This window comes from Neophocaena asiaeorientalis, unplaced genomic scaffold (genome assembly GCF_003031525.2).
Source record: "Neophocaena asiaeorientalis asiaeorientalis breed wild unplaced genomic scaffold, Neophocaena_asiaeorientalis_V1.1 scaffold430, whole genome shotgun sequence".
Lineage (NCBI taxonomy): Eukaryota > Metazoa > Chordata > Mammalia > Artiodactyla > Phocoenidae > Neophocaena > Neophocaena asiaeorientalis.
In genome coordinates this window covers 3,087,700-3,114,687 of record NW_020173691.1, presented here as the reverse complement: position 1 = coordinate 3,114,687, position 26,988 = coordinate 3,087,700, and the positions used below count along the sequence as shown (strand labels likewise).

Sequence of the window (26,988 nt, the reverse complement as noted above, 5' to 3'; positions counted from 1 at the left end):
CCCCTGCATCGGCAGGCGGACTCTAAACCACCTGCGCCACCAGGAAAGTCCTACAGAACTTTTTATTTCACTTATTTCACTTTTCTCTTTTAAAATTTGCATTTGATAGCTCAGTAAAATTGAGCTATCAAATATAAGAAAAAATGTTTTCCATTTACTTTTTCTTGGATATCTACTGACTCTTTGCTGAGGCTTTCTCTTTTTTCATATTTTTCTAGTGTGTTCACAGTTGGTCATTTAAGCATTTTTATCATGGTTACTTTAAAGTCATTTTCAGGTTATTCTAACATTTCTCTTGTCTCAATCTTGGTTATCTAGTGACTGTCTTTTTTTATTCAGTTTCAGATCTTCCTGGTTTTGGGTATGAGTGAAGTTTTGTTGAAACCTTGGCATTTTCTGTATTGTGAGATTTGGCATCTTATTTAGAACTTTCTGTTTTAGCTAGTTCTCACTGATACCTCTCTGGCAAAGGAAGGCTGTCACTTACAGAAGAAAGTTTTAAATGTTCTTAATGGATAAAAAGTAAATCTGGAAAGTTAATGAGTTTAAATAGTTAAGAAAATTTAGAGGAAGACTGAGGACTGAATTGCTCTATCCATTAGGAGTATCCTGCAGTATTCTCTGGTTGTGGTTCAGATCAATAAGACAAAACAGGTGTCTGGACTAATCTTTAAGTCTAATATATGTTATTTACCACACAGAAGCTTGAATAGGTATTATCTTTGCTTTAAAGTTGTTGCTTTTAAGTCATTTCTTCTATTTTAAATTATTTAAGGCTGACTTTTCCATTCTTCTTCTGGAACTTTCTGCTGCATATGTTAAGTGAAGACACTTTAAATTAATTTGAGAAAGATAGCCTAGTCTCTTGTTTTTAATACACTCAATGAGACTGTATGTTATAATAAAAGTCCAAAACAAAACTCTACTGTTCCAGATTCTTTTGGTTCCTAGGAATAGAAAAGCCAACTCTGTGGATTAATCAAAAAAGGGAATTTATTGACTGTTTTAATGGTAGTTTTAGCTCCTTGCATGGCTGCACCCAGGGACTCAGATAATATTAGGGGTTGCTTTCTCTCACTTTCACTCTTAGGCAGCCTTTCCCCCTTTTGATGTCTGTACCCTCACCTTTACCCCCGCCCCTCATTTCCCAACATTTTCAGGCTTACATTCTTCCATCCTTTCTTTTCTAACAGTTCTTACACAAGTACTTGGCCTGTTTGGGGTCACAAGTCTATCCCCGAAGTAATCAATTTGGACTTGGGGATAAAATATGTTGATGGCTGCAGTGGATCATGTGTTCACCCTTAGAGCTGGAATGGAGGGCAGTAGGCTCCACATGGCTTAAGGATCGAGGAGTAATTCTCTGAAAAACTGAGGCACCCCACAAAACGGTCTCTTCTGTGCCTAGTTGGAGGCTCTGTCCAAGACCATGGGCACTTTGGAACTAGAGGAGGAACAGTTCTTGTTCTTCCTCAGACAGTGCCATGTATAGATTTGCTTGTTTATCTCTGCTTGGGATACATCCCGGATGTTCAGATGGATGCCTTCCTCATTTCCTTCATATCTCTGTTCAGATGTCATCTCTTCAGGCTTACTGATGTCCCTGTAAAATAGTGCCACCACCACCAGCCACATGCCTCTTTCAAACCCTTTGCCATGCTTTTAACTTCATAGTAAGTGAATATGTTTATCTTCTGTCTTCCTCCATCTGAAGAAGCACCTTGTTTCTCCAGTTTACTGCCATACTCTAGGTTCCTAGGACAGTGCTTGGCACATTGCAGGCATTCAAATATTTGTTAAACAAAGGAATACACGAGTATTGTGATAGGAAAATGAAAGACAAAAGGAGAAATGAGGGCAGAGAGGACTGTCATGACCAAAAGAGACAAATGGCTTTTAAAGTATGGAGGAACTTGTTTGGAGAGGAGGAGGGTAATGTTTGATACTGAGCAATTAGGAACATATTCCTGTTGCATCCCTGCTGTTTCTTTTACTAGAGGCTTCTAATAAAGGCTTCTGTCTTTCCTTATTAGGGACATTGTTAATTACTAGCTCATGATTAAATTAAAATTTTCGTTAATTAAAAGTAGCTTAAATGATGCCTTTCTGTTAACACGATGGATAGCAGCACTGTAAAGTAGAAACGTTGCAAGCTACAAATGTGAGCCACATAGGTAAGTTAAACTTTTTAGTAGCCACATAAAAATATTTCAGAAGAAATAGATGAAATTAATATTATGTTTAGCTCAACATATTCATATCTGAGCCATCATTTTAACATATAGCCATTGTAAATTTTGTTGGAAATATTTCACATTCTTTTTTGGGGTATTAAGTATTGGAAATCTGGTATATGTTTTATACTTACAGTACATCTCAATTTAGACTAGTCAGTTTTGATGCTCATTAGCTGCTGGTGGCTAGTGACTACTGTATAAGACATCACAGTCTAGAACATATATGCATGCATTCCTTTATTCAGTAAGTACTTTAGAATAGTTCCACATACCATTCTAAATGCTTGGAGTTTATGGATGAAGAAGACAGATGGAATCTCTGGTTTCAGAGAGCTTATATTTTCTCACAAAGGGACAGATAATTAAATAAATAAAATAACTTTGAATAGGGATAAGTGGGAAGGATGTTATTTATATTGATTGATTTAAGTAATATACATAACATAAAGTGTACAGATCTTAAGTATATATCAGTAGATGAATGTTTATGCAGTATGACTACCACCCAGATCACAAGACCCCCCTGCCCTTTGGTAAGAAGTTTGAAAGACTTTTACGTGGAAGAAGGGGTGAGTGGGAAGAATGTGTATTATCTTTTCTACTTTTGAGAGACATGGAAAGGAAGAAATATTTTTCTGGACTACTGCACTGTTCAGTTTTGGGAAGAAGGAGTTAAGCTTGGAGCCAAATCTGTCCTTTGTCTTTGAGCCCCCATTTTTTATTTTTTTAAGATTTTTTTTTTTTTTCATGTGGACCAATTTTAAAGTCTTTATTGAATTTGTTACAATATTGCTTCTGTTTTATGTTTTGGTTTTTTGGCCAAGAGGCATGTGGGATCTTAGCTCCCAGACCAGGGATCAAACCTGCATGCCCTGCAATGGATGGCGAAGTCCTAACCACTGGACCATCAGGGAAGTCCCTGAGCCCCCATTTTTAATTTTTATTTATTTGTTTGTTTGCTTATTTATTTATTTATGCGGTATGTGGGCCTCTCAATGCTGTGGCCTCTCCCGTTGCGGAGCACAGGCTCCGGACGCGCAGGCTCAGTGGCCATGGCTCACGGGCCCAGCCGCTCCGCGGCAGGTGGGATCTTCCTGGACCGGGGCACGAACCCATGTCCCCTGCGTTGGCAGGCGGACTCTCAACCACTGCGCCACCAGGGAAGCCCGCCCCCATTTCTTAGTGGTAATATATTTTTTAAAAGACTCTGCTGCCCCCTACTATCTAAAATGAGCTGAGAAACAGTTCTAGAACTATACTAAGTGAAGAGGTCTATTGTTTTATTTAGGGTTTTAGTAATAACAGAGTTAACCATGGACTTCCCTGGTGGTCCAGTGGTTAAGATCCGTGTATGCTTCCACTGCAGCGGGTTCAGGTTTGATCCCTGATCAGGGAAGTTCCACATGCTGCGTGAGGTGTGGCCAAAAAAAAAAAAAAACAAAAGTTAACTGTGATATTTCATACTCTGAGTGCATTATAAATTCTGCATTGATTCTATGATAGTTATTAACTAAATATACATAATATTGGATTATTCACATTAATAATTTTTTTTCAGAAGAGTAAAGCTAATTTGTAATTTGTACTCTGATATTTAGAAAGTTCGAATTATTTCTTTTTTTAAATAATTAAGTAATTAATTTATGGCTGCGTTGGGTCTTCGTTGCTGCACGTGGGCTTTCTCTAGTTGTGGCGAGTGGGGTCTACTCTGCGTTGTGGTGTGCGGGCTTCTCATTGCAGTGGCTTCTCTTGTAGTAGAGCACGGGCTCTAGGCGCGTGGGCTTCAGTAGTTGTGGCACACAGGCTTAGTTGCTCCGCGGCATGTGGGATCTTCCCAGACCAGGGCTCGAACCTGTGTCCCCTGCATTGGCAGGTGGATTCTTAACCACTGCGCCACCAGGGAAGCCCTCAAATCATTTCTTAAAAAGGTAGTATGGTTTGCATATTTGCATACTCCAACTTTACAAACATATTAGTAAATGTGGATGTAATGCTTTTCACTTTAGAATCTTTTATAATTCAACTTCCTTCTGGGGGAGTTAATGGCATTTTAAAAATCAGGTATTTGTTACTCTTGTGTTTATGTAGAACTTGAGGGAGTTGGTAGGTTTAATAGATAATTCTATATAAATCTTATTAAAATTAGGTTTTCTTAGTGTTTTAAAATGATATTAAGAAGAGAATATAAATTGTAGGCCACATGCTTTATGTGTGAATGATGATTATCGTTTTATCTTTGCAGATTTTGAAAGATATAGCCAACCGATACCATATGATGAGAGGTTCCAAAATACATTTTGTGCCAGGCTGGGATTGTCATGGCTTACCCATTGAAATAAAAGTATTATCAGAACTTGGTGGAAAAGCTCAGAATCTTTCAGCTATGGAAATTAGAGAGAAAGGTAAATAATCTCTATTTCTGTTTTAAAATGGTATTTGTAAACACTGCTTCCTTGGAAAAGTCAGGGCTTTATCAAAGACACCTATTGTTTTTTGGTTTTTGCTATTGTTTTTCGCTTATAATGACATCTGTTGGAAACCACTTTGTGTCAAAGAAAATTAAGATTTTGTGTAATTGACTTTTATGAGAACTTATGTTCAGAAATGAAGGAAAGAGTTGTGAACACATCCAAATACACTTTTCAGTTCTTTAGTCTTCACATTTTGTTGAAATTATGATTTTGGTCAATGTTTTTATTTACTTTCTTGGCTAGGACTTGACCTATTTTAGGTGCTAAACCAAAAGTAAATTTTAAATTAAAAATTGTTTTAAAAGATCTCTTTTTTTGATCCTTTCCTTCCATAGAATGTGTCAGGGAGGACTCTTCTATCCTTTTTCTTTTTTTTTTAATTAATTAATTTTTTTGGCTGCATTGGGTCTTCGTTGCTACACACAGGCTTTCTCTAGTTGCGACGAGCCAGGCCTTCTCTTCGTTGTGCACGGTTTTCTCATTGCGGTGGCTTCTCTTGTTGTGGAGCACGGGCTCTAGGTGCACAGGCTTCAGTAGTTGTGACACAGGGGTCGGTAGTTGTGGCTCATGGGCTCTAGAGCGCAGGCTCAGTGGTTGTGGCGCACGGGCTTAGTTGCTCTGCGGTATGTGGGTTCTTCCTGGACCAGGGATCGAACCCGTGTCCCCTGCATTGGCAGACGGATTCTTAACCAGTGTGCCACGAGGGAAGTCCCCCTTCTGTTCTTATATGTTAAACTGTTTTTTTTTTAAGGGCTCCTCAGTGTTTATTTATTTATTTACTTTTGGCTGCTTTGGGTCTTTACTGCTGTGTGCGGGCTTTCTCTAGTTGCGATGAGCGGGGGCTACTCTTCGTTGTGGTGCATGGGTTTCTTATTGTGGCAGCTTCTCTTGTTGCAGGGCACGGGCTCTAGGCACATGGTCTTCAGTAGTTGTGGCTCTCGGGCTCAGTAGTTGTGTCTTGCGGGCTCTAGAGCACAGGCTCAGTAGTTGTGGTGCACAGGCTTAGTTGCTCCATGGCATGTGGGATCTTCCTGGAACAGGGCTCGAACCCGTGTCCCCTTCATTGGCAGGGGGATTCTTAACCACTGTGCCACCAGGGAAGTCCCTAAACTATATTATAATTGGATATGATTGTGAAGATTTCATACTTCCTTATGAAAGAGTGTTATTGGTTGTACTGGTTAATTTTGTGTGTGTGTATATATAATGAAATAAGAATTGTTCTCTGACCTTTTCTTAAACTGAGAAATATGAAGAATAACTTTTCCAGTTTATTTTTTCTAAAAGTAAGGCCATTTTATGATCTCTCAATAATAGAGGAGATGGTAACAAAATTTTAACTTTTGAAATTTTAGTTAATTTTAGAATTTGTTGTAGGTATCTTCTGAACACTTTAACTTTCAGATAATTTTCCTATTAAAAAGTTTTTATAGTCTAAATTGTGTACAGTACCTGCATTTAGAGAGATACATGCTAAATAAGAATTTGAATTAATTTGTTTTCAAAAGCTTTTTGTTTCTTTATTGTTTTTAGCTAGATCATTTGCCAAGGCAGCTATTGAGAAACAGAAATCGGCATTTATTCGTTGGGGAATAATGGCAGATTGGAATAATTGCTACTATACATTTGATGGAAGATATGAAGCCAGACAGTTGAGAATTTTCTATGAAATGTATGATAAGGTAGTAAAAGTTTTTTTTTTCTTTGAGTATGTTAAAATATGTGTTACAGAATTCCAGCTTTCATTTTTCTTTGTCTTTTATAGGGCTTGATTTATCGATCTTATAAACCTGTGTTTTGGTCTCCCTCATCAAGGTATTTATGTCTTTTTGGTATTCAAGGGGAGAATTTTGTGAGGGTTCCAAATATTTATGTTTAATATTTTTAAACCTTAGGACTGCATTGGCTGAAGCAGAACTTGAATATAATCCAGAGCATGTCAGTTGCTCAGTATATGTAAAATTTCCTCTCTTGAAACCTTCTCCTAAGTTGGCGTCTCTTATAGGTAAGATTTATCTGTTGCTTGAGTTTATTAAAGTTATGGAATTATAACATTTGATTTGCTAGCATATTTGAAATTATATTTTCACAGATGGTTCATCTCCTGTTAGTTTCTTAGTCTGGACCACCCAGCCTTGGACAATTCCAGCCAATCAGGCTGTTTGTTATATGCCAGAATCAAAGTAGGTATATTGTTGCAATTTTTGGTTTATTCACAAATAGGATCAATTCCATTTTGAGCATTATTTTGATCTTATTTAATCCTTATTATCCTTTTAAAATTAGTGAATTATAACTTAGTTCATATAGATTTTATTAAGCTTTAGTTCATATAGATTAAAGATTATAGGGCTTCCCTGGTGGCGCAGTGGTTGAGAGTCCACCTGCCGTTGCAGGGGACACGGGTTCGTGCCCTGGTCCAGGAAGATCCCACATGCCGCGGAGTGGCTAGGCCCGTGAGCCATGGCCGCTGAGCCTGTGCGTCCGGAGCCTGTGCTCCGCAACGGGAGAGGCCACAACAATGAGAGTCCCGTGTACTGCAAAAAAAAAAAAAAAAAGATTATAAGTTTCAGTTCATATAGATTTTATTAAGCTTTAGAGGATTCTACTTAAGACCTTATTTCTACCTTTTTTGGAAAAGAAAACAGAAATGTAAGGAATGAAGTCCCTTGAAAATAGTACTTTTTTGATCTTAAAGTTAGTTTTTCTAAAATAATGTAAAACATTTAAAATGTTATCTGTGGTTTTTCTTTTTTCATTATTAGTAATTTACTCCTAAAATTTTATTTTAGGTATGCTGTCGTGAAGTGTTCCAAATCTGGAGACTTATACGTTTTAGCTGCAGATAAAGTAACATCTGTTGCTTCTACTTTGGAAACAACATTTGAGGTTATTTCAACATTTTCTGGTAAGGATTTACAGGTATTCTGACCATCAAAGTCATCAAAATATTGGGTTGATCTTAGTTTAGTGCCTTGCTGAAGATTTCTTACTGTGAATCAAAACAGATATGGCCTCTACCTTTCTACAATATATTTTACATTGATTAAACTGAAGGAGAATATGCATTGAACATGATAGGAGTATAGAAAATGTGAACATTGACAAAGGCACAATAGATTAAAAAAACATTTTTGACAAATATCCAGTGGAAAATTAGACAGATGCTCTTTGTACAACATATAATGTACAAATTTCCCTCTAAAATTTTATTCAAAATTAAATTATTGAAAATTACTTTTATCTGATTTGATCAAAGGAGCAAGGAAGGAAATAAATACATTTATTTTGGGGTATGTGATTTTAATAAGGAAATTGAATAAATTCTGAAAGTTATTCCCAAGATAGCATAGAAATGGATCCTTAGTAAGCTATAATTTGGGACTTCTGAAGTAGTGGCTGATTTTGAAATATAACTGTGGATGAAAGAATGCTCAACATCATTAATCATTAGAGAAATGCAAATCAAAACTACAGTGAGATATCATCTCATACCAGTCAGAATGGCCATCATCAAAAAAAATCTACAAACAATAAATGTTGGAGAGGGTGTGGAGAAAAGGGAACCCTCTTGCACTGTTGGTGGGGATGTAAATTGATACAGCCACTATGGAGAACAGTATGGAGGTTCCTTAAAAATCTACAAAATAGAACTACCATACGACCCAGCAATCCCACTACTGGGCATATACCCTGAGAAAACCATAATTCAAAAAGAGTCATGTACCAAAATGTTCATTGCAGCTCTATGTACAATAGCCAGGACATGGAAGCAACCTAAGTGTACATCAGCAGATGAATGGATAAAGAAGATGTGGCACCTATATACAACGGAATATTACTCAGCCATAAAAAGAAACGAAATTGAGCTATTTGTAATGAGGTGGATGGACCTAGAGTCTGTCATACAGAGTGAAGCAAGTCAGAAAGAGAAAAACAAATACCATATGCTAACACATATATATGGAGTCTCAGGGAAAAAAAAAGGTCCTGAAGAACCTAGGGGCAAGGCGGGAATAAAGACACAGACCTACTAGAGAATGGACTTGAGGATATGGGGAGGGGGAAGGGTAAGCTGTGACAAAGTGAGAGAGTGGCATGGACATATATACACTACCAAACGTAAAATAGATAGCTAGTGGGAAGCAGCCGCATAGCACAGGGCGATCAGCTCGGTGCTTTGTGATCACCTAGAGGGGTGGGGTAGGGAGGGTGGGAGGGAGGGAGATGCAAGAGGGAGGAGATATGGGAACATATGTATATGTATAACTGATTCACTTTGTTATAAAGCAGAAACTAACACACCATTGTAAAGCAATTATACTCCAATAAAGATGTTAAAAAAAAAAAGAAATATAACTGGAAATCTAGGGGAGTTTAAAATTACCTTTGATCCTTAGGGATGATATATCTTTGAGTTTCTTACAAAAGAAAAAAAAAATCACAAGAATAGATACTCAAAAATGGAAAGATTGCCTAGCAAAGTAAGGAAGGCCTCAAAATGCACTGCTTTAGATATAAGCCAGTTAGAGGTTTAAACAAACTTAACAAAAATCAAAAGGTTTTTAATGTCAAAGGCATGAAAGAAGCTTCAGAATGTTTAATATTTAATACCCTTTGGACCTTGTTGGTGTATTAGGTAACTTAGAGGCTCCAGTATATTCTTTACTCCATACACCTCTCTCACTTCTTTTTTTAAAAAATTGATATTTAATTGATATATAACATTATATTAGTTTCAGGCATTCAAAATAATGATTCAGTATTTGTATATATTGTGAAATGATCACCATAAGCCTAGTTAACATCCATCATCACACATAGTTGCAAATTTTTTTTGTTGTGATGAGCACTTTTAAGATCTAATCCCTTAGTAACTTTCAAATATATAGCACAGTATTATTAACCACAGCCCACCTCTTTTTTAAGTGCAAAAGGTATTAATAGACTTCCTTGACATGTTAGATGTTGTTACAGAAGTTGAGTGGCTTCTCAAAGGGTTTTGAAAGTATTAAGGTTAAATTTAAATGTCATTTTTCTAGACTGTATTATTGTTTCAAATTATTACTTTGTGAAAAATTAATTATTGCCATTTTTAGCCACCATGTTTCAGAGGAATATATATACTTCTCATTCGTGGCCTATATTTTCTTGTTTTCTGATTTGTAAATTGGGGATAATGTTAGCTGCTTTGTAGTATTATGAAGATGAGGTAAGAATTTATGTTGAGTCTAGTACATGTGGGTGCCCAATAACTGTAGGGTATTATTTATCATCTCTTACCTTTTTAGGGTAACATTATGAAAAGCTACGAGTTTCCACAGAGATAGTATTAGAACGTACTGGTCATTGACCTGTTGATCTAGAATTTTTTGTCCTCTATTCTAAAAGGTACATAACTGCACATAAATTAGAGAAGTTTTTTTGGATTCATTTGATTATCTATTTTTTATAATAATTGCTAATATTTTAAAGCATTTACAGTGTGGCAAGTATTGTGATAAGTACCCAAAATGCTTAACGTGCATTAACCCAGTTTATGTTCACAGCAGACCTCTGAGGTAGGAACCGTAATTGTTCACATTTTATAGATTCCTGAAGGTCACAGAACAAATAAAAGGGAAAGCCAGAATTTGAGCCCAGTCTTATCCCAGATTCTGCTCTTTTCAGCTGATGTCTGTTGCTAATCTTAAAGAGGTAGAAGAATTGCTATATAAAATAATTCTTTTTTTTGCGGTACGCGGGCCTCTCACTGTTGGTGGCCTCTCCCGCTGTGGAGCACAGGCTCCGGGCACGCAGGCTTAGTGGCCATGGCTCACGGGCCCAGCCGCTCCACGGCATGTGGGATCTTCCCGGACCGGGGCACGAACCCGTGTCCCCTGCATCGGCAGGCAGATCCTCAACCACTGCGCCACCAGGGAAGCCCTAAAATAATTCTTAATTGTGGCTTTCTTTCCGCACAGGTGTTGACTTGGAAAATGGTACTTGTGCTCATCCTTTCATTTCTGAGAGGGTGTCTCCTCTTTTACCTGCCAGTCATGTGACCATGACAAAAGGAACAGGGTTGGTTCACACAGCCCCAGCTCATGGTATGGAAGATTACAGTGTAGCTTCTCAACACAACTTGTCCATGGTACTGCTCCTCTTTTTTCCTTTTAAATTATTGCTTTTGAAGAATTAAAGTGATAAACCCTAACTAATGTCTTTACTTTTGATTATAAACCATAATTTTTGTCATCGTAGTTAAGTTGTGAAATGCTTCTGTGCAATAAGCCTCCAAAGCCTCATTAACTCATACTAATTGAGAACGATTTCCCAGAATTAGCACAAAATTGTCACAGAGTTAGAATTGAAGAATGCATAGTAAATGGGGGCATTTTTTCCCCCAAGTATTAAGTCACATAGACAAATTACTTTCAATCCCTGAAAAATGGCAAGTGGGTTTTACTAAATAGTTGAAAAGAGCCGGTTTTTAAATTTTTTTCAGACTAAACAGTCTTCTCTAAATTTATTTTACACACGTCAGTTACTTAGCAAGTTTTTCCATTTAGCTAAAGGCAAGTCTCAAAGTCGTCACAATGTATGTACACTGCCATAGATCTGTAAATTGAGGTTTTTAGTATATTTTGTTACTTTTTGTAATTAAACTTTAGGTGTATGTTTTAATAATACATTTTGCCTTTGGTGATTTAAATGTGTAAATTCACAAATTCTGATTAACTGAATAAGAAGTACCCAAATTTTCAGTGTAGTGAAAGACTAGACTATCATGAGATGTTTTATATAGTATACTGCTTTGCTAGATATTGTCATAAGACGAAATGTCTTGATACTTTATTTTAATTGTTCAAAATGACTCTTTTTAGGATTGTTTAGTGAATGAAGATGGAGTCTTCACAGATGCTGCGGGTCCTGAACTGCAAAACAAAGCTGTTCTTGAAGAGGGAACAGATGCGGGTGAGTACTGTTTATGTTGGTATCATAAATATGTATTTTCTGAAAAGCAGCCAGAAGTAACCTTTGCTGACAATTCTCTCATTTTGTACTTTCAACAAACAAAAAGCTAAAATTATATTTTATTTATATTTTATTTTGCCACATGGTTTAAAATGGAGTTTGGCACTTTTTCATCTTTTGCTTTGAAGTTGCTCTACTTGTTTAAGCAAATCAAGGCAGTCAACAGAGAGTGATGTTATTTTAGGACTATAAAGACAGTCATCAGCAGTGTTAGTTTTGTGGAAGGATGAAATCAACCTTGGGACTAGATGCTGACTGTGAATCAGACACTCGCACTCCATTTGTAACCCTTATATCACTGATACATATAGGATAGTTGATGTATCAACAGTTTTAGGGGTCCTCCAGTCTTGAGTTTTCTTTCTGCCTTTCTATAAATATGGATCCAAGGACCAGGTACTGTGAAAACCTTTCTTTGCCCACACTAAGACTAAGGCTAATTAGATCTGGTATATTAATTTTCTAGGGCTCCTGTCACAAATTACCATAAATTAGGTGGCTTAAAACAACAGAAACTTATTCTCTCACAGTTCTGGAGGCAAGAAGTCTGAAATCAAAGGTGTTGGCCAGGCTCTGCTCCCTCTGAAAGCTCTATGGAAAAATTCATGTTTGCCTCTTCCTGGCTTCTGGTGGCTCCTGGTAATCCTTGGCATTCTTTGGTTTATAGCTGTATCACTCCAGTCTGCCTCTATTATAACATGTTCTTCTTTGCTCTGTGTGTCTCTGTGTGTCCTTTCTTCTTAGAAGGACACCAGGCATTGGAATTAGGGCCCACTCTAATCCAGTGTGACCTCATCTTAATTGCAGATTACATCTACAAAGACCCTATTTCCAAATAAGGTCACATTCACAAGTACTAGGGGCCAGGACTTGAACCTATCTTTTGGGGGGACAGAATTCAACTCAGTATACCTGGTTTCTGCTGGATTACCTGGAGACCATTTTAAGATTCATAGTATGAAAGATTGTGACTCTGAATTTGAGATGTAGAATTTTAGATGTATTCTGTCATCTTTGAAAAGAAGAGCCATGGGAATGGCATAATTGGGAGTCTGATTAAGGTTTTACAGTTTCTGCTTTTATTGCCCTGAGATTCCCAGATTATGCCTTTGCTACCTGGTAGATGGCTAATCTTACTGTCACCTGTTGGCCCAGATTTAGTACTTCCTGGGAGTTTAGAGAGTTATTAGGATTTTCATAGTGCTTTTTAATTGTGTCTAATGTAAATTGTTATTAATTGTTTTTTAAGTTATAAAGATGCTTCAGGCTGCAAAGAATTTGTTGAAAGAGGAAAAATTGGTACACAGCTATCCCTATGACTGGAGGACTAAGAAACCAGTAGTTATTCGTGCCAGCAAGCAGTGGTTTGTAAATATCATGGATATTAAGACTACAGCCAAGGTATAAAAGGCATCCTACTGTAAGGGCTGGGTTTATCATTCCCTCAGTATGAACGGTTTACATGTGAGGTTGGGGTAGGGTTTTGGGAGTAGAAGGGATTAATGCTATTATTATTTGGTTTCATAAACTTGTAGAATTTTAGATCTGGAAGGACCTTGGGTTTCCATCCCTTCATTATACATGCTTAAAGAGTTTAACTTGCTCTAATTTCCTGCCCAGTGTAGTGAAAATAGCATAGAATTAGGACTTCAGTTCAGCAAATTGTTTAACCTCTCAGAACCTCAGTTTCCTCATCTGTATAAAAGTGATAATAATGCCTGCCTCACAAGATAAGTGAATAAAAGTTCCCAGAACAGTGTCTGGCACATAGTGGGCATTCAGCAAAACTCTTTTAAAACTCTTTGCTTCCTTAAAATTGAAATTGCAGTTCATTTGAAAAGCTATTTCTTTTGAGTTAACAAATATCGTATAACTGGCATTTTAAATATTAATATATATTTGAGCTCTTTCATTCAGTATGTTTATGTATCTGTGTGTGTGTATATCTCATGAACAACTTGATTCTATTAAATGAAAGAACTCAAATATATATTTGGTAACCAGGCTGAGTATACAGGTATTTTGCTTTACAGCTTGCATGTAACATTGCTAATATTAGTTGGTTCATTTGTTGACATGGCAATTTGGGGTCCATGCCAAAGCTATGCAAGCAATTTATGCTTTCTACATTCATGTAGAGTGGATAACTGTGCTATGGGCCGTTTGTTTTCTTCTGTTTTTTACATTTCTGTGAAGGCTGTTTTTCTTACCTGTAGATGTTATAATTTGTAACTTTCAGCTCTGCACGGAGTTTTGTTGCAGAACATCTGAGTCTGATGCTGATGCAATACGCTGAAGCCATATTTTTTTTTTAACTTCTTTATAGAAAATTTTCAGTTGTTCCTCGCAGAAATAGAGAGAATAATGTACTGCCATGTTTCCATCACCCAACTTCAACAATCATCATCTTTTTGCCAATTTTATTTTTATCTGCATCCCTACCCATTATCTACACTTCCTACCCATTGGATTCTTTTAAAGCAACTTTTAGGCATTATGTTTTCCATAAATATTTCATCATGTGTACCTGACATTTAAAATTAAAACATAATTTTAATGCCATTTTTACCACCTTAAAAAAATAATAGTTATTCCTTAACAAAATCAAATATCAAGTCAGTATCACGTTTCAATTTTTAATCAAAATAAATTGCGAATGTTGCCATTCTACCAGTAGGTGGTGCTACAAAGGGCTTTGGGGGAGGGGATTTCTGGTGGTTCAGGTAAGCGAGGAAACTGTTTAAACATGCTCTAAAAATGTAAAAATGCTTTTATTGATGGGTAGAGAGACTTTTTAAAATGAAGTTATATTTCACTTATGGATATTTTTAAACATTTTTGCTATACAATTCTTTTCTTGGTAATTAACAAATGAAAGCAAATGCTAGTAGTTTACAACTTTTGGGGGCGGGAGGTGGAGGGAAGGAGAGTTCTTGAGAGACAGCCAGTAAATAGGAAGTAACTTATTTTGAGAAAGTGTTTTCTGTGTTGTAAACCATACTGTGTAAAATTAGGTTACATTGCAGTCCTTGTTTGTCCACCTAAGATAGTAGCTTATTTCTTAAGCAATTAAAGAAGAATTATTGAAATCAAGTTTGAATTGATTTTAACTGTAGTTTAATAAAGTATAATACTTCTACTAAACCTGTTATTACCAGTTTTGATCTAGGGTGCTTGGAAATTAGTATAAAATTTCTTGTCACATCCTCCAAAGGTGAAGTCTGCTCTGGATGTTATTTATTAGATCATTTGTGGTCCTATTTTAACATTGTCTCATGTGCTCTGAAATCTATGGTGTTTTTAGATTAGTTTCTTTTTGGTGGGGGAAGGGGGCATGTAAATGACTATAAACCTCTAAAATAAAGAACTGTATTAGGATAAATAGTGGCAGTTCTAGAAAATTTGTTCTGCTTTCTCTCACTGGACTTGATTTGTGAATCAATTGCAGGAATTGTTAAAAAAAGTGAAATTTATTCCTGGATCAGCACTGAATGCCATGGTTGAAATGATGGACAGGCGGCCATATTGGTGTATATCAAGGCAAAGAGTTTGGGGTGTTCCAATTCCTGTGTTTCATCATAAGACAAAAGATGAATTCTTGATCAACAGGTAGAACTCTTTCTAAAATTTTCAGCATTTTAAAGTGAGTTGTATTTTCTTCAAAAATGGAAAAATAGTGGACTATTGAAAACTCTTGATATATGTTAAATAAAATATTATAAAATAGCTATCTTTTTTGAGGGGAGTAAAATATAAATTTCAGAAAGATCCTTTCAGATGGATGAAATTTTAACAAACACTAGATTATTTTTTCAGTATTGATAGGTAGAAGCAAAGACCGTGAATATTTTCCTATGAGAATTCATTATCCCTGACTGTGCCCTGTGCTGGGATAAGGTGTCAGGAGCCCAGAGATAAGCAGTGTTGAGTGGTGGAGCCCAGTATGTGATTTTTCTTCAGGAATTAGTGTCAGTCTTTCACTCCGAGTCTACGCTCCCTCTCAGTAGAAATGGCATTAGGTAATTGTATAGGTAATTTAAAATTTAAGAAACTATAATATAATTGAATGCACATAATTAACTCTAGTGATGATTACATTCCTAGTTATTTCTTTTTTCCTTAATTTTTTTTAATTTGGAAAGATAATACATGAACCTAGTGAACAATTCAGAGTAGAAAAGCTTATACAGTAAAAAGAAGATTGTTTTCCCTAATCATATACTAGACCCTTTTTTGAGGCAGTAAACAAGACTGACATGGTCCCTGCTCTTGATGAGGTGATAATCTAGCTAGTTTATCTTCTAGTAAATTAAGGTGGCTCTCAGTATTGTTGCTGTTATTAACAGATGTGGAAAGGGGAATATTAATCATTTCTTTTGCGAATACATCCTGGGTTATCATTTTTTTGGAGTAATTTTGTTTTGGACGTTTTACTAAGTTCTAGAACATGAGCAAAGAGTTTGACTGTGTTTTGGTAAGTATTTTCACATTTCATCAGTTGAGGATTTAGTGAGAGTTTTGAAGGCATGGACGCCAGCAAGTAATGGAGAATTTAAGTAATGGAGAGATGACAGAGTTGAATGTCCTACCTTGGGGTTCATCATCATTTTTGTAAAAAGGTTCTGCTTTTCATTGTCAACATTATTAGTATTTCTCTAGGTGGTACTTTTGTAAATATATGCATTTTAGGTTTTTTTTTAATTGTTGACTACACTGTTGGTTTTTTTTTTTTTTAATTACCTTTAGCCAGTATTAGTTAGTTCTTAGTATCCTTGGTGTGAAGGTTCCTTTTCACTTTGAAATGTTCCTTGTATCACTGCTTCATGGGTAATCTGACACCTTATGGCAACGTGGTTCAGAGGGAAGAACTAAAGGCTCTGCCTTTAACAAATATTGAACCCTAAAACAGCTCATTTGCTTCAGTTATAAAGGATATGGCATTTGAGTAGGGCCTGGAGGATTAGGTGGCAAATGGGGGAAGGTAGTGGGATTAGGAGCTGAGGACCCAGAGTGGGGAAAACATGGCATGTTTACAGGAACCATAATGGGGCTGCAGGTTGTGTGAGGGGAACAGAAAGATAAACACCTAAGAAAGATTGATTGGGGCAAATTGAAGTGAGTCTTAAATACCAGGCTAAGGAATTTAAAGTTTTAAGTAGGCATGAAGAGTCACGGTATGTTTTAGGAAAAGAAACTAGAGGTTAGAGACCAGGAAGTGATTTTAAGGCTATTGCAATATTATTACAACTTGGAGCTAAGACTGTTTGGCCTAAATATTGTTGCATATGTTGTTCTTAAAATTTAGAGCTTGATCACATAAAAACTAATATCTTATTTCCCCTACTAAGAATTAAAGTTGAGATAAGTTTACACAAGAATTGCTTAAAATTCCACACTGGAGAGTTTTCTTTTAAGGAAACCTTTATAAGACGCTGCCATTGTTCCTCATTCTTTTCCATATTTAGAGAGCAGGATTTTTAGGGTGTTTCCTTGAAGTGATTCAAGTGGACCGATGTACGTATTAAGTAAGTAGAGCAAGCTGGTTTATTTGACCATTATTTAATCACTACAATAAAATGGTACATAGATCGATTGGTCAGTGACCTAGGTGAAATAAATGTGAGCTTTGTCAGAGAAACAGAAGCAGATTTTCTTCAGGTATCATTTATGTTTTATTTACAGTCAATACATTTACATGGTATGTAACAGATTCTTTTTTGTGCATCTGCCGTTGTGTTGCTTGCATGGTGTAGTTGATTTCTGATGCTGAAGTCGCAGAGATATACAGAATATTGGCCTACAGAAATGACAGACAAACAGCCATACTGTCTGTCAATTCATAGGTCATTTTCCTGTACACCATTTCTGAATAATGACTCTAATCCTCTTCCATTTTTGGTCCTTTAAGTGACATAACAGTTAATTTTTTAAAATGGATGTTAATTATTTGTCAGTTTTTAAAGACGGCATGAAAGGCTGTCTTTTTTTTCCTCCTTAATCCAATGAGAATCAAGTGACCATAATTTTTTTTGTCTTTCTTGAATACGCCTCTACATTGAAGTGAGTTGGTAGCCATCAAAAGTAACAGCATCTCCACTGGAAATTGGTGCACAGTCCACATGGAGTTGCTGTTACAGTTGATGACCCCATTAAGCAGATCAGAAGGTTCCTTTTTTTTTTTTCGCGGTATGCTGGCCTCTCACTGTTGTGGCCTCTCCCGTTGCGGAGCACAGACTCCGGATGCGCAGGCTCAGCGGCCATGGCTCACGGGCCCAGCCGCTCTGCGGCATGTGGGATCTTCCTGGACCGGGGCGCAAACCTGTGTCCCCTGCATCGGCAGGCGGACTCTCAACCACTGCGCCCCCAGGGAAGCCCCTTTCTGCTTTTCTTGATGAAAGTCTATAAATTCTCTCTTAAGGATACTAGTTTCACAGAAGAAAATCTTGATTTATTCATGTTCTGAATAAGCTGAGAGATGGGTAGATTTGAAACTCTGATGTTTAATTTTGATTTGAATTAATGTTCTCATTTGCACTTTCTCAAGAAATAATTCCATTTTTGACTTTAACATCATTGATCATTTTTCTTAATCTGTAATATAATGCCTTTATAATTTAGGTGGAAATCTATTACTAATTAATAAAACAAATACTTTTCAGCATAAAAAAGATAAAATGTAGAAACATTTGCCACCTAGGAAGGAAAAGAGGTTGTTAGTTAAATTTCTTTCATTTCAGACCATTTAATCAATTTAAGAGTATTAATGCAATAGTTAACATGCATTTAGGAAACTTAGCCCCCAAATTCTGGAAATTGTGAGAAATTCACTAGAAGCAGGCAAGGATTTTCAAGTTTGGGTGTTAGCTTTAGCTACCTCAAATTTTTGCTCATGTTAATAATAATGACTTTTTGGTGAAAAAGTTTGATAATGTTCATCAAATAAAAATTTCTCTAAAATTGTTTCCTGTCATCTTCAAAACATAAAGTATAGAATTAAATTAAAAATAGAGCTCCCCCACATTTCATTGTGTTAGAATTAAACTTAGTAAATAAATATGAAACATTTAGCCTCTTACCTCATTCTTATTCCAGTAACTTCCAGAAGAAAAGAATATTACAGTCCTTAATATTTTTGCTTTTATAAGGACGAAATACAGGAAAATGAAATGACAGCAACAGTTTGTTCATTACCTAGCAATCTTAATGCTGTTTAATTTCTGGTAACACGTTAAATAAGCTTCAGCCAGTTGATAGCGAAGTTTAGAATGATTGGTTGGTGTTGTAGTGGCTGATACTACCTAGCGGATTTTCATGGATTGAAACCTAAGAAGGACACATAATGCGTGTGTTTAGATAAGGCCGTTGCGTAAAGTACAAAGTTTTATGATGGACTTACTGCTTTATGAAATACAGCATTAAGATGGAAGCATAGAGATTATGTAGTGATAAGTGGTTTCACCCACTTTTATCAACAGTAATTTATACGATCTTTAGGTTATAAGTTAACTGTGTGTTTGTGTTAAGTATAGGGTATAATTAACAAAGGGGGGAATTCTTACATTTCAAAAGACAAATTTTGACTACTTGTGTTTTTTGGAAGAATATTTAATATCACTAGAAATGCCCATAAAATTGTCTTAAAACTTTTTAAATCACCATCTCAAGTTTTGTAATAAAAAATTACACTTCTAAGTATTTATCCGAAGGAAACAAAAGGACTAACATCTCTTGTACAAAGATATATATATATATATCTGTAAGGATGTCTAATACAGTTGTTTATAAAGAAATGTAATTATATGAAAAAGAAGAAATAATTAAAGTCAATTCTGGAAGAATGAATAGGTAGCCATTAAAAATGGTAGCTTAGCTCTTAATGGTTGTGTATGAAAATCAAATAAATGTAGCCCATCCTGACATTTGGCTGTTTCTAAGTTTTTGCTAGTGCTATAATGAGTATCTTTTGAGCACTTGTGCAGCATTTACTTGTATTTTTTATCGAAATTATCTTTTCAGATTTTGTTTGAATGTTAAATTTATCTTTATTTTGCAATCTACTATAGTTCTCAAGTTTGGAGGTTATATGTGTTTTTTTATTGCAAACTTTGTTTTTAAAACTCTGCCACAATATTTTTAGGAGCATTCAGACCACCAGAGTACAAGTCAGGAGAATGTTTTCACTTAGTGATACCAATTCCGTGCACTTAAATTTTGATTTGTTTGGATTGTGAGAGTGTTTTTGTCTTTGAAATCTGCATTCTTATTTGTCATAAATTTTATTCAGTTTTTATACTCTAACTCAGAGTTGTCTTTATTTTCCTGTTTTTAAAAACTTAAGTAGTATAGTTGTCTAAGATCTCAAAATAGAATTAAGTTACAGAAGATAATGCCCATTAAAGTACATTTAGTACATCATATTTTTATATTTCACAATAAAAAGAAAGGAAGCAAGTCTTGCTCTAAATATTAGTAGGAATTGGTCTATTAATGAAGCAGAGCTGCTTCTCTCCCCTCTTTAAAATGTTTCATATTTCTTTTCGATACACTGGAAAAAACATTTTTTGGGGGTCCAAATTCATCTGTATATGTCAGAAGGGACACAAAAATAATGAGTCATATTTTTAGTAGTATGTAGTTTTATTTATGACAGCCTTTTTGAAACTAGATTTTTAAAAGCTACTACAGGATTATTTTCGTTGGTGTAGTTAACATTGTATGGTTATGCCATTTTTAGTAAGTATTATTAGGTAAACTAAAAAAACAAAACCAAACTTTCCTCCTCACTGAAATAAGAGACCTTTATGAGTTAAAAAGTATATTTGCAAATAAGGTTTATATAATACAAGATTAAATTTCTTCTCATATTGAAATATTATATTGTATATCTAAGTGAACAACCTATATCTTTATAAGAAAATGTAGCAATTAAAACTTCAACTTTAGTTAGACTAGAGCTGGTTGACTAAACTTGGTAGGATTTTATAGTTGCCTTAATAACATGCCAGCTGCAAAATTGGAATCTTTCTTTGCTGTTGGGTATTTTTAGTTACAGACATTCTAAGATACTTGAATATAGTTAAGTAATACTTAAAATATAATTCTGAAACTTCATTGAACTTATCTGCTATTTAGTGATATAAAAAAGAACTTCGTTTCATTAGAGTTGAATCAGGCATTGTGAAACGGATATGTAAGTATCATCTACAGTTGTTAAGGTTACTGACTACAATGTTAGGACTTCTTTAAGAATAAAATTTTTCACAGAGCCTTTCTTCTCCCAGCTTTTCCGAATGTTCATAGAAACTGAAGCTCAGAAAAAAAGCATGATGTATTCCTGTCAGTATCTAATAAGTCGCAGATAGCCTCTGCTCTTTGGACTTGGTGCCTGCTCTGTCAGCACACTAATCTCCCGAGACTCCCTGCTGCCCTGACTTGGACTCTGGTTCAAGCTTTCATTACACATGGGTAATAAGAGTCTTTTTGCCTTTGCTTAGCAAACCCCAGAGAAGGGGAGTGTGAGTTCACAGATACAGTGTTTGTCTTCATAAATGAGTTAGAAAGGCTGAATAGGGAAGTAAAAGCAGAATCGAGCCATGATTTAGGAGAGACAGTTTCGAGGCCTGGCTTTTAGTTGTGTTACTTGCTTATTAGGCTCATGATTTAAGGAACCCCAAGGCACAGAACAGTTTATCTGTCAGTTTAGCTATAAATATGTTTTTTTATGAATCCAATTAGAGAGTGCTTGTAAAGTCCTTTTAAAAGTATACACATAAATGTGTGTATATAATTTGTGGTATACACATAAATGCTTTTATTTATTTATTTTTTTTTTGCGGTACGCGGGCCTCTCACCGTTGTGGCCTCTCCTGTTGCGGAGCACAGGCTCCGGACGCGCAGGCTCAGCGGCCATGGCTCACGGGCCCAGCCGCTCCGCGGCATGTGGGATCTTCCCGGACCGGGGCACGAACCCGTGTTCCCTGCATCAGCAGGTGGACTCTCAAGCACTGCGCCACCAGGGAAGCCCAATGCTTTTATTTTGATTAATAATAATATTAATCTTAACGTCTCTACCTTATTTTCTAAATTAATATGAAATTTGAATGATTTTCCTTTATGTTTGTATTTTTTATCTGTTTATTTCCAACACATTTAAAGATGCTTCACTGTTTTTATTTTACTGTTTACCGAAAAGTACAATCTAATGATAACATTGTAAAGATAGAAAGGCAGAATGAGGGGACTTCCCTGGCAGTCCAGTGGTTAAGACTCTGAGCTTCCAATGCAGGGGGCATGGGTTTAGTCCCTGGTCAGGGAACTAAGATCCCACATGAAGCGGCCAAAAAAAAAAGAAGGGCAAAATAAAAATGACACTCATATTTAGAATCTTTTTTTAATGAAAATTTCATAATTGGTATGATATATGTGTATAAATGTACTTTGCTAGTATCTGTCTTTTTTTTAGTTCTAAGAGTAATAGCATTAGGTTTATTCAGATTTTCTGTTACAGTATATTCATATTTTCTTAACTGATAAAATGTTCTGTGCAAACTATTAAAATAGTAATATGTAACTAAATATTGTCATATAACTAGGTTGTTATTGCGCAAAGTTTTTATGGTCTCTTGTCACAAAAGTTTATCTTTATTGTTAAAGTCCATCTGAAATGTGTGACTGTATTAGAAATATGGACTTGTGCCCGTTTAAACATTCTTATTATTCATAATTTCTTCAGAATAGATATGGTAGCATTATACTTTTTCATTCTGTCCTTCATAGTGTAATCAACTTAGGTATTTTGGATATCAATTTGTAGAGCATATTTAATTTATAATGCCCATTTGATTTTTGCTTCCCACAACAATTTTTCATAAACACTTCATTTTATCTGAATTATCAGACCCAGAGAGGTTCAGTGATTTGCCATACATCGTCATGATTATTAAGAAGCAGATCCAGATTAAGAACTTAGAACTTTTTCGTATCCACTCCTCCTTCCATTTCCATCGACTCTCATAGACCTACATTTTTAGTTACTTGCATTAATGGAGTGTGGTAGAAACGAGGATAATTGGAAAGTTTGCTTTAGTATATGTACTTTAATCTCTAAATATTAATATGGATATGTGTTTTGGTAACTGGTTAACAAAATTAACTGTCTTAAGTTTCCTAACTTCAAAGAATCAGTTTATGGGACTTCACTGGCAGTCCAGTGGTTAAGACTCTGTGCTCCCAGTGCAGGGCACACAGGTTTGATCTCTGGTCGGGGAACTAAGATCCTACATGCTGCGTGGCAAGGCCAAAAAACCCCCAAAAGAATCAGTTTAAGTAATAGCTAATGCTTATATAATACCTATTAATATGTGCCAGACACTGTTCTAGGCATTTTACATATAAGCTCAATTCATATCCATAATAGCTCTATTAATGATACTGTTACTATATGCATTTTCAAACCAAGGTACAGAAACGTTGAGTGGTTTGCCTAGGGTCACATAGCTAGTAAGTTATAGAGCCAGGAATTAAATGAAAGCTGTCTGGCTCTGGAGTCCATGTTCTTTTTTTTAAAATTTATTTTATTGAAGTATAGTTGATTTACAATGTTGTGTTAATTTCTACTGAACAGCAGAGTGATTCAGTGTATCACTCTGAATTCTTTTTCATATTCTTTTCCATTATGGTTTATCACAGGGTATTGAATATAGTTCCCTGTGCTATACAGTAGGACCTTGTTGGTTATCCATTCTATATGTAATAGTTTGCATCTGCTAATCCCAGACTCCTAATCCATCCTGCCTCTCCCCTTTGGCAACCACAAGTCTGTTCTCTATGAATGTGTTTCTGTTTCATAGGTAAATTCATTTGTGTCATATTTGAGGTTCCACATATAAGTGGTACCACGTGGTATTAGCCTTTCTCTGTCTGACTTACTTCACTTAGTATGATAATCTCTAGGTCCATCCATGTTGCTGCAAATGGCATTATTTTGTTCTTTTTTATGGCTGAGTAATATTCCATTGTGTATGTGTACCACATCTTCTTTATCCATTCATCTGTCACTTTTCGAATTATAGTTTTCTCTGGATATATGCCCAGTAGTAGATTACAGGATCATATAGCAACTCTACATTTAGTTTTTTGAGGAACCTCCAAACTGTCTTCCATAGTAGCTGCAGCAGTTTACATTCCCATCAACAATGTAGGAGGGTTCCCCTCTCTCCACACAGGGTCTATGTTCTTGACCAATATATTCTGTGACTCAGTGGGAAGCAACTAGAGGAAGTTGTAATGTCAGTAAAGCTGTGATAATAACTTAAAAGTATATTATTCCTGTGAGAAAATTTGGTATAAGATTTCCCCTGAGTTTAATTTTCAGACAATTTATAACTGTGTATTTTATCTTCCCAAAGATAATGATCAATTTCAGTACTCATTTGATATGCATTTATTGGCTTTCTGTTGTGTGTTAGGCATGTGTTAAATTTTACTGGATCATCTCATTTAGTTTGCAGTCATTCTGACGAGAGTATCTAGGATCATTAAAATGCAAGTTCCACTGCAGTGGGAATCTTATCTGCCTTGTTAACTGCTGTATCTCCAGTGCCTAGAACAGCGTCCAAAACATTGGAGGTACTCAAATTATTTTTGAACAAAAATTGTACTATTCTTCTTAACAGAAGGGACAACCAATACTTAGAGAAGTTTTAGTACTTGTGTGTGGTCATATATATAAAAAGTAGCAGAGTCAAGATATAAGCCTGGATATCTGTTATCAAATATCAGATATCAAAATCTGTGCTCTGGTACAGTATTGCCTCTTATGCAGATGTATGTGGACTCAGTCCTATAAGCAGTGAGGGGGCACTGCAAGTCTTTGAGGGGATTGGTGTGATAAAAGCAGTTTTAGGAGTGCAACTCTCTCAAAGATGTGTCATATAAATTAAATTTCATGTGTCATGTAGAGGAATGAGCATAGGGGAAAAGTCAGACCATTGCATCAATCTAGTATTGATGCAGTGAGATTGGACTAATATTCTTTTATTTACTCAAAGAATAAATTTGAGTAATATTTCAAGGTAGAAACTGACAGAATGTGTTGGCTTAATTTGAGCAGAAATTGGAGGAGGTAGATAATTAGCAGGTTTTGAATATAGGTACTTGGATAGAAAATAGACTGATAGAAACAGGGATATCAGTAACTGAAATAGGGATATTGGAGAAGTCTTTTTTTTTTCTTTTTCTTTTAAGGGCTCCATATGATCAATTTTATTTTATTTTATTGAATTTAAGATGACAGCAGGAACTAAGTAAGCAAGTAACTGAAGATAATACCACTAAATTTGGGGGGAAAGATAGGAAAAAATACCCTGCATATTGGGATAAATATTCTGCAGATAGGGAAAAAAATACTACTGTTTCTTAAATTTAAAATATTAGGTATTAACCACAATAATTAAGTGAACAATTTTACTCTGTTCCCCCTAAAATAGCCAGACTATTGAGCATATTATTAAACTAGTGGAAGAGCATGGCAGTGATATCTGGTGGACTCTTCCCCCGGAGCAGCTTCTTCCAAAAGAAGTCTTATCTCAGGTAAATTTCTATTCGTATTTAACAGCCTTTGTTATGTATTGCATGATTTAATGACAACACGAGATTCCCTGGGAGTTAAAAAGTAGTTATGTTATCATGTCAAGTTCATGAGTTTATTCATCATAAATGAGGAGCCGGTGCAGTTTGAGAGTAGACATTTTTATTTAGCTAGAGAAGCTGGGTATATAGTTTAGCAGTAGAGTGTGAGGGATATTTGCTGTCTCACTGAGGGCCAAGATTGATTTTAACTGCTTTGTTGGCTGAGCAGAGAGAGGCACTTGTGACTGTGAGGGAACAGTGCCTAACATTGGTGTATCAGGACTTTGTAGGACATGAATTCGAGTTAACTGATGGCATCACATATTGAAGAATCCAAATTGGAAGATTATTTCAAGAAATAAAAAGTTTCTATTTCCATTAGTAAACGTGTAATTAAGTGGCCACAATCACTTTTACATGCAAATGAAGCAGTTGTACCCTAATTGCAAAATACTTAAAAATGCCTGAAATTTCATTTTAAAATGTGAATTTGATGGTTGTAAGTATTTCATTTTCTTAAGACCTTTTTGGGTATTAATTGTAAATGTTGTGATGGCTGTGTAATTAAAATGTTTTTACATTATCTTACTAGGTTGGTGGTCCTGATGCTTTGGAGTATGTGCCAGGTCAGGATATTTTGGACATCTGGTTTGACAGTGGAACTTCATGGTCTTATGTTCTTCCAGGTAATTTAAAATAGTAGATTAACTACCAATCAAGCAGTTTTGAAAATAAATAAATGCTATCAGAAGAAATCTATAATCAAGAACTCTTTTTTTTTTTATGCTTTATTTGGAAGTACATCAGCTATAATATAATATAATTTTAGATCTGGAAGAGCTATTGGATCTTTTAATCATTTTAAAAAAAAGATTAAAAATCATTTAATCCAATGCTTTCTAAACTTTTTTTTTCCATTTGAAATTTTTATACAGAACCACAATATATAAGATTAATAAAAATGGGAATTTTCTTCCTCCTCTCGGTCAGCTCATTCTCCTTGACCCCAAGGCCCTCAGTTCTGTAAAACAAAGTTTGGAAATCACTGAAATAGCCTGACCCAATCATTTTTCAGAAGAGGAGATGAGATTGGATTAGGGTCCAATTAGGTGATGGTTACATAGCTTAGTGTCAGGCTAGAAGTCGGGTACCCTGCTTTCCGGTTCTCATTCGTCTGTACTCTGTTACCTTCTCACAGCTTTACCCCTGTCTATGCAGACAGCTGACTAATTGCTACTTCCTCACAGTTAGGGGAAGCTTTTGACTCCATGGATAAAAAGGGAGGCGAGATTGGGCAGGAATTAGAAGGGAGTAGTAGCAGGCACACAGAGGACGTGTTTGGATGTGAGAAGATACCTTCAAGGATACTAAGTGAGAAGCTAGAAGTGAAATGAAATAGAGCTTGTCCCCACTGTGAGGTTAAAGACTGGGATGAGGTGCCAGGGAAGCAACGCTGCATCAGATAGGTCCTCACATTGCTGCTGAGTGCTGGGTTTTACCCAGGAGATCCTGTTTGCTTTCTGGAGCAAAGGAATGTGGGAAAACAGCTTGCCTGTTCAGCTGACCATTGTTAAAGGGATGAAGAGGGATCGTGGTCAAGTTTTACCTGAGGTATACTTCTGGTAGTAGACCTT

At 35.9% G+C, this 26,988-nt stretch overlaps 1 protein-coding gene across 2 annotated transcripts in view; it reads left to right on the top strand.

Annotated features, from left to right (window-relative positions):
* Positions 1–26,988, top strand: part of IARS2 (isoleucyl-tRNA synthetase 2, mitochondrial) — a 66,457-nt gene that overhangs the window by 20,332 nt on the left and 19,137 nt on the right. For both annotated transcript variants that reach the window (XM_024750487.1, XM_024750488.1), the window contains 12 exons: positions 4,480–4,639; positions 6,242–6,390; positions 6,474–6,523; positions 6,604–6,713; positions 6,801–6,891; positions 7,501–7,616; positions 10,672–10,841; positions 11,575–11,665; positions 12,975–13,126; positions 15,174–15,334; positions 25,213–25,315; positions 25,947–26,040. In XM_024750487.1, the coding sequence (XP_024606255.1) occupies positions 4,480–4,639; positions 6,242–6,390; positions 6,474–6,523; positions 6,604–6,713; positions 6,801–6,891; positions 7,501–7,616; positions 10,672–10,841; positions 11,575–11,665; positions 12,975–13,126; positions 15,174–15,334; positions 25,213–25,315; positions 25,947–26,040 (1,447 nt within the window). The remainder of the gene's footprint in view (positions 1–4,479; positions 4,640–6,241; positions 6,391–6,473; positions 6,524–6,603; positions 6,714–6,800; positions 6,892–7,500; positions 7,617–10,671; positions 10,842–11,574; positions 11,666–12,974; positions 13,127–15,173; positions 15,335–25,212; positions 25,316–25,946; positions 26,041–26,988) is intronic.